Source organism: Elephas maximus, chromosome 3 (assembly GCF_024166365.1).
Source record: "Elephas maximus indicus isolate mEleMax1 chromosome 3, mEleMax1 primary haplotype, whole genome shotgun sequence".
Taxonomy (NCBI): domain Eukaryota; kingdom Metazoa; phylum Chordata; class Mammalia; order Proboscidea; family Elephantidae; genus Elephas; species Elephas maximus.
In genome coordinates, this window is record NC_064821.1 from 182,783,072 (window position 1) to 182,797,862 (window position 14,791).

Here is a 14,791-nt window from a genome sequence, read left to right on the forward strand (position 1 = left end):
GGTAACAGAACCACAAGGATAGGAATCTGGAATCAGTTCTGTGATCTGACTAGATTTAAAGCCATTAATGACCATATTAACAGTGATAAAGATGATACTGGTCGCTCATTATGCAGAAGAAAAAGTTACTTAAATTATCAATGGTAGACACCTGTAATCAAGGCCTATAGAAGACAATATTTTGGATGATCAAGTAGTTGCTACCACAGAACATTTTATTGGAAACAGGTGTATAATGATGTCCACTGATTGCTTCAAAATAAGCTGGAAAACTTGGAGAAAAATAAATGAACTTAAACCTCTAAAATCATAGCCCAATGTCCCAGTGAGAAATCAGAAAGCATCTATAATTGCCTAGAAGAAAACCTCATCTCCTTTAGCTGCAGAGGAGACATTTCTGAAAATGTAATCCAAAATCTGATCCTGTAGTAGGCAGAAATAAAAAGTAAATTGACTTTACAACTCTGCAAGGTTTTAGGATCATATATTCTTTTTATATTTTTTAAATCTCTGTACCTAGTACCTAGCATATGACCAGACAACAAAATACACTTGACCCTACAGGACAGAGCAGAACGGTCCCACTGGGTTTCCCAGGAGCAGCTGGAGGATTTAAACTGTTGATCTTTTGGTCAGCAGCCATGTTCTTAACCACTGTACCACCAGGGCTCCTTGAGGATTGTAGTAGGCTGAATAACGACTCCCAGTGATAGTCAGGCCCTAATTCCTGCAACGTGTGTTACTTTATTTGGAAAAAGGGATTTTGAGGAGGGATTAAGTTAAGGATCTTGAAATGGAGAGATTACCCTGAATTATTCAGGTGGGCCCTAAGTGCCATAACAAGTGTCGTTATAAGAGTCAGAAGAGAAAACAGACACACGAGAGAAAGCAATGTGAAAACAGAGTAGAGAGAGATTTGAAGACACTGGCTTTGAAGACTGGAGTGGTGTGGCTACAAGCCAAGAAATACCAGTAACCACCAAAAGCCTGAAGAGGTGAGGATGGATTCTCCCCTAGAGCCTATGCAGAGAGTGTAGCCCTGCCAACACTTTGATTTCCACTGAGTGATACTGATTTTGTACTTCTAGCCTCCAGAACTATGAGAGAATACATTTCCCTTGTTTTAAGCCATCAAATTTGGGGCTTACGACAGTCACAGGAAATTAACACAAGGATTTAAATCTATATTTTAAAAAATTAAAATATGCTTTATTCTATGTTTATTCAGGCAGGAAGCATTTAATATATATTGGAAGAAGACTGGATTTAAATTTAATTTCAATATTTAAAAGAATCAGTTATCAGAAAACCTTGGTTATATAGAAGAATATGTAGGACAATCCCAGGATCACAGTATGTACTAAAAAAAAAAAATTTTTTTTTTTAAATAAATGGTGGATTATTAACAAAACGGTAATACCAAATTAATATTACTCTAGTGATCATCTCTCATGGAAAACTCAAAGCCCATCCACTTTGTTCACAAAAATGGTTAAAAGGTTGAGCATATTTATCCTACAAGGCAACAAGCACTGACATCAGATTGAAACAGGTTCAAATAGCAATTCTATTAACTTATTAACTAAGCAACTAAACCACTTTACACCTCGCAGTTTACTTACCTGATTAAAATAATAATTACAACTTATAAGGAAGACTAGAACTTGACTAATATTACAAAGTAATTCTTCTACTAGGATTTTACTTAGAAAGCATTGATATTTTTGCTATTCTAAAGGATACAAAATGCAAAAGAAAGTTGAGATCATCACTATTTTTATTACTGTCTTTTTTTACAACCTAAAATATCAATAACAGACAATCAGATATAAACTTTATAAGCTAGAAAAAATTCCCAGTTTTAAGTTTTTTGTTCATACTCCACTATTCTCAAGTAGGCTACTACTAACATTAATAAAAAGGTAACAACATTTCCCAACAATTTTTCAAGTACTTCAGTATTAAAATGTACAAGGGTACACAAGAATAATGGCTGGCTATTTAAGTCAGTCTGAGGATAAACCTAAAACATTTTCCTTTGTAGCATTCACATCCGATCAGAAATTTCTAAACGTGTTTAGCGATAAAAATAATTTAACTGAAACTTAGGAGAACATGTAGAGTGATCTAGGTTTTATGGATTTATGGTCTGACAAACTGTCAGGAATTTTAAAGCTATTTTTTTTTTTAATAACTTTTATTAAGCTTCAAGTGACGTTTACAATCCAATCAGTCTGTCACATATAAGTTTACATACATCTCACTCCCTACTCCCACTTGCTCTCCCCCTCTTGAGTCAGCCCTTTCAGTCTCTCCTTTCTTGACAATTTTGCCAGCTTCCCTCTCTCTCTATCCTCCCATCCCCCCTCCAGACAAGAGTTGCCAACACAATCTCAAGTGTCCACCTGATATAATTAGCTCACTCTTCATCAGCATCTCTCTCCCACCCGCTGGCCAGTCCCTTTCATTTCTGATGCGTTGTCTTCGGGGATGGTTCCTGTCCTGTGTCAACAGAAGGTCTGGGGAGCATGGCCGCCGGGATTCCTCCAGTCTCAGTCAGACCATTAAGTTTGGTCTTTTTATGAGAATTTGGGGTCTGTATCCCACTGATCTCCTGCTCCCTCAGGGGTCCTCTGCTGTGCTCCCTGTCAGGGCAGTCATCGATTGTGGCCGGGCACCAACTAGTTCTTCTGGTCTCAGGATGATGTAGGTCTCTGGTTCATGTGGCCCTTTCTGTCTCTTGGGCTCTTAGTTGTCGTGTGGCCTTGGTGTTCTTCATTTTCCTTTGCTCCAGGTGGGTTGAGACCAATTGCTGCATCTGAGATGGCCGCTTGTTAGCATTTAAGACCCCAGACGCCATATTTCAAAGTGGGATGCAGAATGATTTCATAATAGAATTATTTTGCGAATTGACTTAGAAGTCCCCGCAAACCATTTTCCCCAGACCCCTGCGCTTGGTCCGCTGACCTTTGAAGCATTCATTTTACCCCGGAAACTTCTTTGCTTTTGGTCCAGTCCAATTGAGCTGACCTTCCATGTATTGAGTGTTGTCTTTCCCTTCACCTAAAGCAGTTCTTATCTACTGATTAATCAATAAAAAAAACCCTCTCCCACCCTCCCTCCCTCCCCCCCTCGTAACCACAAAAGTATGTGTTCTTCTCAGGTTTACTATTTCTCAAGATCTTATAATAGTGGTCTTATACAATATTTGTCCTTTTGCCTCTGACTAATTTCGCCCAGCATAATGCCTTCCAGGTTCCTCCATGTTATGAAATGTTTCACAGATTCGTCACTGTTCTTTATCGATGCGTAGTATTCCATTGTGTGAATATACCACAATTTATTTACCCATTCATCCGTTGATGGACACCTTGGTTGCTTCCAACCTTTTGCTATTGTAAACAGAGCTGCAATAAACACGGGTGTGCATATATCTGTTTGTATGAAGGCTCTTGTATCTCTAGGGTATATTCCTAGGAGTGGGATTTCTGGGTTGTATGGTAGTTCTATTTCTAACTGTTTAAGATAACGCCAGATAGATTTCCAAAGTGGTTGTACCATTTTACATTCCCACCAGCAGTGTATGAGAGTTCCAATCTCTCCGCAGCCTCTCCAACATTTATTATTTTGTGTTTTTTGGATTAATGCCAGCCTTGCTGGTGTGAGATGGAATCTCATCGTAGTTTTAATTTGCATTTCTCTAATGGCTAATGATCGAGAGCATTTTCTCATGTATCTGTTGGCTGCCTGAATATCTTCTTTAGTGAAATGTGTGTTCATATCCTTTGCCCACTTCTTGATTGGGTTGTTTGTCTTTTTGTGGCTGAGTTTTGACAGAATCATGTAGATTTTAGAGATCAGGCGCTGATCGGAGATGTCATAGCTGAAAATTCTTTCCCAGTCTGTAGGTGGTCTTTTTACTCTTTTGGAGAAGTCTTTAGATGAGCATAGGTGTTTGATTTTTAGGAGCTCCCAGTTATCGGGTTTCTCTTCATCATTTTTGGTAATGTTTTGTATTCTGTTTATACCTTGTATTAGGGCTCCTAGGGTTGTCCCAATTTTTTCTTCCATGATCTTTATCGTTTTAGTCTTTATGTTTAGGTCTTTGATCCACTTGGAGTTAGTTTTTGTGCATGGTGTGAGGTATGGGTCCTGTTTCATTTTTTTGCAAATGGATATCCAGTTATGCCAGCACCATTTGTTAAAAAGACTATCTTTTCCCCAGTTAATTGACACTGGTCCTTTGTCAAATATCAGCTGCTCATACGTGGATGGATCTATGTCTGGGTTCTCAATTCTGTTCCATTGGTCTATGTGTCTGTTGTTGTACCAATACCAGGCTGTTTTGACTACTGTGGCTGTATAATAGGTTCTGAAGTCGGGTAAGGTGAGGCCTCCCACTTTCTTCTTCTTTTTCAGTAGTGCTTTGCTTATCCGGGGCTTCTTTCCCTTCCATATGAAATTGGTGATTTGTTTCTCTATCCCCTTAAAATATGACATTGGAATTTGGATCGGAAGTGCATTAAATGTATAGATGGCTTTTGGTAGAATAGACATTTTTACTATGTTAAGTCTTCCTATCCATGAGCAGGGTATGTTTTTCCACTTAAGTATGTCCTTTTGAATTTCTTGTAGTACAGAGCTTTGTAGTTTTCTTTGTATAGGTCTTTCACATCCTTGGTAAGATTTATTCCTAAGTATCTTATCTTTTTGGGGGCTACTGTGAATGGTATTGATTTGGTTATTTCCTCTTCGGTGTTCTTTTTGTTGATGTAGAGGAATCCAAGTGATTTTTGTATGTTTATTATATAACCTGAGACTCTGCCAAACTCTTCTATTAGTTTCAGTAGTTTTCTGGAGGATTCCTTAGGGTTTTCTGTGTATATAATCATGTCATCTGCAAATAGTGATAACTTTACTTCTTCCTTGCCAATCCGGATACCTTTTATTTCTTTGTCTAGCCTAATTGCCCTGGCTAAGACTTCCAACACGATGTTGAATAAGAGTGGTGATAAAGGGCATCCTTGTCTGGTTCCCGTTCTCAAGGGAAATGCTTTCAGGTTCTCTCCATTTAGAGTGATATTGGCTGTTGGCTTTGCATAGATGCCCTTAAAGCTATTTTTAACCCTAGCTGTTAATTGTGCCCGAGTAATTAAGGGAAGATTCCCACTTCCTTAAGGAAAAGATTCCAATGTTAGAATGCAATTACCTTCTGGGCCATTTTTGCTTTAACCACCACCCTTTCTAAACATGAACTGCAGCCACTCCCAGGTAAGCTGCTTATATAATATGGGCTTATAAATGACACAGAATATGAACACACACTTGTTCAAAATTTATTATTCATTTCTCCTAACAGTCTTATCTCTATCACTCTGCCTCCTACCTGAGAGGGAAAGGCTTCAGACTTTCCAACTCTATAATCTATCCTCCATAAAGCACAAATCTTAATCAAGAGTAGCATTCTTTCCCTGGTTGTAAAGTTTAACAGTCTCTCTACCTCATAGAGGATACAGTCCAAATTGTTTCACATAGAAGAGTCTCTCATAATCTGGCCCCAACCTAAATTTCCTGCCATAAACTGTCTCAAACACTTGTTCTTTCATTCCGTCTCTGAAGAAATATCCTCTTCTTAAAAAAAAAAAAAAACTCTCCCTTTCTTTACCTGGAGAACTTCTAGGTATCTTGCTGTTGTTCTTTACCTGGAGAACTTCTAGGTATCTTGCTATTGTTGTTAGGTGCTGTCAAGTAGGTTCCAACTCATAGTGACGCTATGTACAACAGAACGAAACACTGGTCTGTCCTGCACCATCCTCACAATCATTATTATGCTTCAGCCCATTGTTGCAGCCACTGTGTCAATCCCCCTTGCTGAGAATGTTCCTATTTTTCACTGGCTCCCTACTTTACCAAGCATGATGTCCTTCTCCAGGGACTGATCCCTCATGATAACATGTCCAATGTATGTGAGATGCAGTCTCACCATCCTTGCTTCTAAGGAGCATGTTGGCTGTACTTCTTCCAAGACATTTGTTCATCCTTTTGTCAGTCCATAGTATACTCAATGCTCTTGGCCAACACCACAATTCAAAGCTGTAAATTCTTCTTCTGTCATCCTTATTCAGTGGCCAGCTTTCGCATGCTTATGAGGCAACTGAAAACAGCATGGCTTGGGTAAGGCACACCTTATTCCTTGAAGTGACATCTTTGCTTTTCAACACTTTAAAGAGGTCCTTTGCAGCACATATGCCCAGTGCAATGTGTCTTTTGATTTCTTGACTGCTGCTTCCATGGCTATTGATGGTGGATCCAAGTAAAATGAAATCCTTGACAACTTCAATCCTTTCTCCCTTTATCATGATGTTGCATATCGGTCCAGTTGTGAGGATTTTTGTTTTATGTTGAGGTGTAATCCATACTGAAGGCTGTGGTCTTTGATCTTCATCAGTAAGTGCTTCAAGTTCTCTTCACTTTCAGCAAGGTTGTCATCTACATAATGCAGGTTGTTAATGAGCCTTCCTCCAATCCTGACGCAGAGTTCTTCTTCATATAGTTCAGCTTCTCAGATTATTTGCTCAGCATACAGATTGAGTAAGTATGGTGAAAGGATACAACCCTGATGCATGCCTTTCCTGACTTTTAACCATGCAGTATCCTCTTGTTCTGTTCAACTGGCTGCCTCTTGATCTCATGAGCACAATTAAGTGTTCTGGAATTCCCATTCTTCACATTGTTATCCATAATTTGTTATGGTTCACATAGTCAAATGCCTTTGCACAGTCAATAAAACACAGATAAACATATTTCTGGTATCCTCTGTTTTCATCCAAGATCCATCTGACATCAGCAATGACATCCCTCATTCCACGTCCTCTTCTGAATCTTCTAGGTCAACTGGCATAAAATCGTTCATAAAGACAACGTTCTACATCCTACTTAGGTGAGAAGTGACTGGAGTCTTAAAAGCTTGAGAATGGGCATCTAAGATACAACTATTGATCTCTTTCTGTCCAGAGAAAAACAAAGACTCAATGAAGTAATTAGTCCAAAGGACTAATGGGCCACAGGAACCACAGCCTCCACTAGTCTGAGACCAAAAGAGGGTGTCCAGCTACCACTATCGACTACTCTAACTAGGATCACAATAGAAGGTACCAGTTAGAGTGGGAAAAAATATACATAGAACAATATTCAAATTCATTTTTTAAAAGACCAGACTTACTGAGAGAGACTGGAGGAACCCCCGAGACTATGGTCTTTAGACACCCTTCTAACTTGGAAGTAAAGACACTCCTGGAGATCACTTTTCAACCAAATAATAGACATATCTATAAAATAAACAATAACACCCATGAGGAAAGTGCTCCGTAGAACAATCATTTATATGAGATCAAAAGGGCAGCATCAGCCCAAAAGCAAAGATGAGAAGGCAGGAAGGGATGGGAAAACAGGATGAATGGAAACAGGGAACTCGTGGTGGTAAAGGGGAGAGTGCTGATACATTCCAGGGATTGCAACCAATGTCACAGAACAATTTGTGCATAAATTATTGAACGAGAAATTTGCTCTGTAAACCTTCACCTAAAACACAACAGAAGCACTGGTGGCACAGTGGTTAAGAGCTCAGCCGCTAACCAAAAGGTCGGCAGTTCGAATCTACCAGCTGCTTCTTGGAAACCCTATGAGGCAGTTTTACTCTGTCCTATAATTTTTTTTTTCTTTTTTATAGGGTAACTATGAGTCAGAATAGACTCAACGGCAATGGGTTTCATTAAAAATATATAAACTACCTAGCGCAGGGGTGGGGGGGCAAGAATCATTCTTTGGAAAGTACTCAATTTCTGTCTATGATGGAGGGAAAACTAGCATCGACTAAGGCTAAGAGATACACAACTTGACTTTTGTAGCTGATATCACTAAACTACATCGGAAAAAAAAAAAAGAGGGGGAAGGGTAAATAGAATGTTGCATATAATTTTACAACAAAAACAGCAGCCAAAAAAAAAGACTACAGCTGTTCGTACTACATAAGTACAAGTAAACACCTCATGGGTATAGTTTTCTTGGTTAAAAGGTTTAGGAGGAAGGTGTCATGAGCCTCTCCAGTCAATTGATCGAATACTGTTTTTAGAATTTCTGCTCTACCTCTTAGTTCAGTGAGTAGTGCCTGGAGTCTTAAAAGCTTGAAAGCTTTTAAGATACAATTGGTCTCTATTTGCCTGGAACAACAGAGGAAGAATGAGACCCAGGAAATGGAGAAGGAAATAGACTGCAGAACTAATCACCTTCATGAACTATATCCTTTGTCACAAGACCAGAAGAAATGGCTGATGCTGGTTGCCATTAATAAATGTTTTGATCAAGGAGAAAGATGTGGCAATCTAATTGGGAGCTCCTAAAAATCAAACATCTATGTTCATCCAAAGACTTCACCAAAAGGGTAAAGAGGCAGATTGGGAATAAGTTTTTAGCTATGACTTTTCCGATCAGCACCTGATCTCTAAAATCTACATGATACTGCAAAAACTAAACTGTAAAAAGACAAATAATGCAATTAAAAAATGGGCAAAAGATATGAACAGACACTTCACTAAAGAAGACATTCAGACAGCTAACAGATACATGAGGAAATGCTCACAATCATTAGCCATTAGGGAAATGCAAATCAAAATTACAATGAGATTCCATCTCACTCCATCAAGGCTGGCATTAATCCAAAAAACACAAAACAATAAATGTTGGAGAGGCTGTGGAGAGACTGGAATACTTATACACTACTGGTGGGAATGTAAAATGGTACAACCACTTTGGAAATCAATTTGACGCTTCCTTAAAAAGCTAGAAATAGAACTACCATACAATCCAGCAATCCCACTCCTTGGAATATATCCTAGAGAAATAAGGGCCTTTACACGAACAGATATATGCACACCCATGTTCATTGCAGCACTGTTTATAATAGCAAAATGATGGAAGCAACCAAGGTGCCCATTGATGGATGAATGGATAAATTGTGTCATATTCACACAATGGAATACTACACATCAATAAAGAGCACTGATGAATCTGTAAAACATTTTATAACATGGAGGAATCTGGAAGGCATTATGCTGAGTGAAATTAGTCAGTTGCAAAAGGACAAATATTGTATAAGACCACTATTATAAGAACTCAAGAAATAGTTTAAACAGAGAAGAAAATATTCATTGATGGTTAAGAGAGGGGGGAGGGAGGGAGGCTGGGAGAGGGGCATTCACTAATTAGATAGTAAATAAGAACTACTTTAGGTGACCAGAAAGACAACACACAATACAGGCAACTGGACTAAAAGAAAAGCAAAGAAGTTTCCGGAATAAACTGAATGCTTTGAAGGCCAGCATAGCAGGGGTGGGGGTTTGGGGGCCATGGTTTCAGGGGACATCTAAGTCAACTGGCATAATTAAATCTATTAAGAAAACATTCTGCGTCCCACCTTGGAGAGAAGCGTCTGGGGTCTTAAATGCTAGCAAGCAGCCATCTAAGATGCATCAGTTGGTCTCAACCCACCTGGATCAAAGGAGAATGAAGAACACCAAGGATACGAGGTAATTACGAGCCCGAGAGACAGAAAGGGCCACGTAAGCCAGAGACTACATTGGCCTGAGACTAGAAGTGCTAGATGGTGCTCAGCTACAACTGATGACTGCCCTGACAGGGCAAGCAACAGAGAACCCCTGAGGGAGCAGGAGAGCAGTGGGATGCAGACCCCAAATTCTCCTAAAAAGACCAGACTTAATGGTCTGACTGAGACTAGAAGGATCCCGGTGGTCATGGCCACCAGACCTGTTGCCCCAGGATAGAAGCCATTCCCAAAGCCAACTCTTCAGACAGGGACTGGACTGGACAATGGGTTGGAGATGGATGCTGGTGAGGATTGAGCTTCTTGGATCAGGTGGACACTTGAGACTACGTTGGCATCTCCTCCGTGGAGGGGAGATGAGAGGGTAGAGGGGGTTAGAAGCTGGCAAAATAGACACGAAAATTAGAGAGCAGAGGAGGATGCAGGCTGTCTCTTTAGAGGGAGAGCAATTGGGAGTACGTAGCAAGGTATATATAAGTTTTTGTGTGAGAGACTGACTTGATTTGGAAACTTTCACTTAAAGCACAATAAAAATTAAAAAAAAAAAATGTGGCAATCTGCCACATAAAGACAGCCTTAGAAGCCCTATGGGGCAGTTCTACTCTGTCCTACAGGGTCATTATGAGTTGGAATTGACTCGATGGCAGTGGGTTTTGGTTTGTTACTTAACCCATCTGGTTTGGTTTGATTCACTTTTTTTTTTTTTTTAATTTTTATTGTGCTTTAAGTGAAAGTTTACAAATCAAGTCAGTCTCATACAAAAATTTATATACACCTTGTTATATTCTCCTAATTGCTCTCCCCCTAATTCACTTTATTTTTTGAGGGTAAAAATTTAATGTTAAACTATAAATTCATATTGATCTGAACTTTAATAAAGTTTAATAAATTCATATCTATGAATGATATTTAAATTTATTCTGGAGCCAATAGTCACTGAATGTTTTTGAAGGAAGAGTGATCAAAGAGCAACATAAGACTTTGCTTGCTTTAAAAAGCTGTGCAGAGGGAAGTGACTGGAGGGGGAACAGGCAAGTCTGCAAGAGGGCAGCAAGTTCAGTTTGGAAGGTATTGCTAATAGTGCAAATGAGAAGAAGAAAGAAGAACCAGATTTAGCACAAACGTAACAAAAAAAACAAAAAAATCCCATTGCGTGAAGTTGATTCTGACTCATAGCAACCCTATAGGACAGAGTAGAACTACCCCACAGGGTTTCCAAGGAGCGGCTGGTGGATTCAAACTGCCGACATTTTGGTTAGCAGATGTCAAGGACTGAATTATGTTCCCCCCAAAATGTGTGTATCAAATTGGTTAGGCCGCGATTCCCAGTATTCTGTGGTTGTCCTCCATTTTGTGATTGTAATTTTATGTTAAAAGGATTAAGGTGAGATTGTAACACCACCCTTACCCAGGTCACCTCCCTCGTCCAAGGTAAAGGGAGTAGCCCTGGGGTGTGGCCTGTACCACCTTTTATCAAGAGATAAAAGGAAAGGTAAGCAAGCAGAGAGTTGGGGACCTCATATCACCAAGAAAGCAGCACCAGGAGCAGAGTGCATCCTTTGGACACGGGGTCCCTGCACCTGAGAAGCTCCTTGACCGGGGAAAGATTAAAGACAAGGACCTTCCTCCAGGGCCGACAAAGAGAGAAAACCTTCCCCTGCAGCTGATGCCCTGAATGTGGACTTGTAACCTGCTAGACTGTGAGAAAATAAATTTCTCTTTGTTAAAGCCATCCACTTGTGGTATTTCTGTTATGGCAGCACTAGGTAACCAAGAGAGTAAGTAGCCAAGCACTTCACCACTGAACCACCAGTGCCCTGGCACGAAGGCAGCAGGAATGAAAAAGGGAAGAACTAAATCTGAGATCCTGAAGAAGTAGAATCAATACTTGGGAGGGAGGTTAGAACCAGAACGTAAATTTAGAAGTCACCCATAAAAAAGAAACAACTTGAGTTTACCAGTGAAAGTGAATGAGAACACCTAGAAACTGCACCAAATTTCATCTTTAACTACCAAAGCTGAAGGTTGATTCTAAAAACAAAAAATTTAACACTGGTTCCATTTTCAAATTCTGCATTTAATAGACCATAATAAAAAGTTCAGTTTGTTTAAGTAGTGAAATGCCGGTGGTTTAGTAAGCAAGACCCATCACTACGTTTAATACTATTCTTTAATTCATTTGCACCAATGTTCCTGTACTGAGAGGTGTTTAGTGGTTTAAATAAACATGTTAATTAAAATCCTTCTCTCAAGAAATAGGTGGGAAATGATGAACCAGTTGATTGTGCAACAAAGAGAGCTCAAACACCTGTAAAGACCAAACTCCAACCCCCTACCCCTGCCAAAAAAAAAAAAAAACAAAACACCATTGTCATCAAGTGGATTCCAACTCAAAGCAACCGAATAGGGCAGGACAGAACTGCCCCACACGGTTTCTAAGGACTGAACTGCCAGCCTTTGGTTAGCTGCTGAACTCTTGACCATTACACCACCAGAAAGGCACTACAACTGCATCCACTGCCAGACGGAAAAGGACTGCAAACCCAGTCACACTGTGGGTTTGAGCAATGACATCAGATATATCCTCTAAACTTGGCAAGAGGGTAAGACTGGATGAATGGAGTTATTGAGTTCTCAGTCCTCAATAACAGAGGTGCTCAACCTTTGGAAGAAGTCATGGATCTTTTTGGGAATGTAGTAAAAGCTACAGTCCTCCAAAGAAATGTACAGACTCACAAAATTTTGCCTATAATTTCAGAGTATTCACAGGCTCCCTAAAGCCTATCGTGAGATTCTCAGTCCACAAACCTCAGGTTAGGAGCTCTTGCCATGGAAGAGTGATAACCAAACATTTTTAGCATACCTTGTCATGTTGATTTCGACTCAGCAACTCTATAGAACAGAGTAGAACTGTCCCATAGGGTCTCCTGGGCTGTAATATTTTACTGGAGAAGATTGCCAGGTCTTTTCTCCCCCCCAGAGCTGTTGGTGGGTTCAAAACACTGACCTTTGGGTTAGCAGCTGAGCGCTCTAACCACTGCGTACCACCAGGGCTCCTTTTTTATCATATACACCACGGTTAAAAGTTTTCTTTCAGTAGGAATCCCTAACATATGCATATTTATTTATCAATTATATACACTGCACTCCAAACCAGTAAATTATGTACCTTGTAAAACATACACCAAAATAGAAATTGAAAAGAATGAGATGAAAAAACAAACGGAGTTTTTTAAACATTTACCTGTGGATGACATAAAAGCTTGGTGTACTCTCTAATATTAATGCAAAAAATTTTTTTTTTCGTTCCCTCAACACTAAACCCATCCCCAACACACACACACACCCTATTCTACACACACATGCACACATACACACCACACACACACACCACACACACACACACACACACACACACACACCCCTATTGTGAAGGCAATCCCACACAGCCTCAGAGAGTCCCTCCCTTTGAATTTAGCCTTACCACGGGCAGCCTTTCCATTTCTTGAAATCCCTGTGGCTCCTGGAGGCTAAAGTCCTCCAGGTCTGGTGGATCCGTGCCTACCACAGGGCTACACAACGAGCAGGAATTCGCAGGGCCTTCACGGAAGGAACGACTGACCGCCAGGTTGGCCCACAGGTCCCCGTGCTCCCTAAGCCCCACGCTCTCAGGCACACACAGCCGTTTTCATTCGCTTGACACACCCCTTTCTTGAGGCCCTTTTTCCTCCTCCACCCAGCACGTTCCGCACATCGTGCCGCAGAATTACAACGTGTCACCTCATTCGCTCCCACCTCAACTTAGCTGATACTTCATGTCCCCAACACCGACCTCTTCACCTAGACGGCATTCACGTCAGCCCCGTGCATCCCCCCTCTCCCTCCAGGAGCTACCAGGGCTTGCCTAGGAGCCTCCTGCGCCGCCGCAGTCGCCAGCCAGCCTCCCGGCACTGGCCTCTAGCCAGGAGCGCCCAGAGCTCACCTCCCGCGCAGCTGGCCCGGCTGCGCGCAGTGAGGGCCGCGGTTCAGCTCCGACCGGCGCCCCAGGCTGCCGAGCCTGCCGGTTGCCTCGCGACCGCTGATTCGCAGTGCCGCCGACACCCGCCACCTTCGCAGCCGCCAGACCGGCGAGCTCCAGGCGTTTCCGGGTTCCCGCGGTCCCGTCTGCCTAATGCTCCGGCTTCCGCCTCGGCCCGGACAAACGCCGTTCCCGGCTCCGGTTTGGCAGCCCCGGCTCGGCACTTGCCAGCTCCGTCCGGAAAGAGAGGCACCTGGCCTCTCTGCGGGCAGCCCCCTGTCAGGGCTTCACCGTCGCGTCACCGCCGGGGGCACTGCCTCCTGCTGGAAGGGTTCCGAAGGAACGAGGTAGACAGCTGGGCTCCCACCGGGGGCCTCTGCGGGGCTTTGTGGTTGCGGAGGGTGCCAGGGTTCCCAGCTGCGAAAGAAAGGGCAAAGTCCTTTGGGGCAAAGGACCCTGAGAGGGAGTGCGGAGGCGGATCCAGGAAGCAAAAGAACCCGGCTCTAAAAATGCCTGTCATTGACGCTAAAAACGAATAAGATTAAACCTGGCCCAGGATGCCAAGGGAGACCGTGACCGTGATAGTCCGGAAAAAGGCTGGTTCAATTCGAAATGGCCACTTCTCCCACCCTGACAGACCTTGAGACTGAGCAGAGCCTTAACTACAAGAGGAAATAAAGAAAGCGAGCAGGGGGCCAGAGGATCTGGGGATTATAAGACTAACTCCTTCCGGGCTGCATGGATCCCGTTATAAAACTTTACCTTTAAAAGGCCTTCCAGGATCTTTGTTGGAAACCCTCCAACCACTGCAGCCCATTCTGGTGATGCAAGGGCTGAAATTAATATTCTAGGTCCAATTTGATCATCAAAGAGTAGAGCGAGATTATCCCCTTCTTAACACAATGCAGCTATTCATTCAGCCTGTGTCTACGTTGAAAAGATTAAAACTATTTCCAAGAGTCATGCATCCCAGAGAGAGAGAGAGAGAAGAGAGAGAAACAAATAACTGTGGTAGAGTAGACTAGCTGGCTATAAAATTTTCTGTAATGTGGTTTTCAAAAAATCCCAGGATAGTAGGATATGTAGTAGTAGGTCTTAATATTTGTCCAAATTTTTTGAAACTACAATGTACCAGGCACATAATCATAGCTAGT

General features: G+C 41.6%; 1 protein-coding gene across 4 annotated transcripts in view; it reads right to left on the reverse strand.

Annotated features, from left to right (window-relative positions):
• The window catches only part of SLC35A3 (solute carrier family 35 member A3), a 76,488-nt gene extending 62,708 nt beyond the window's left edge, over positions 1-13,780 (reverse strand). Inside the window, exon 1 of one of the 4 annotated variants that reach the window (XM_049880273.1) lies at positions 13,104-13,465. In XM_049880273.1, coding sequence (XP_049736230.1) covers positions 13,104-13,121 — 18 coding nt within the window. In that variant the 5' untranslated portion in view covers positions 13,122-13,465. The other 3 variants (XM_049880272.1, XM_049880271.1, XM_049880274.1) reach the window with 3 other exon arrangements.
• Positions 13,781-14,791: the final 1,011 nt, after the last annotated feature.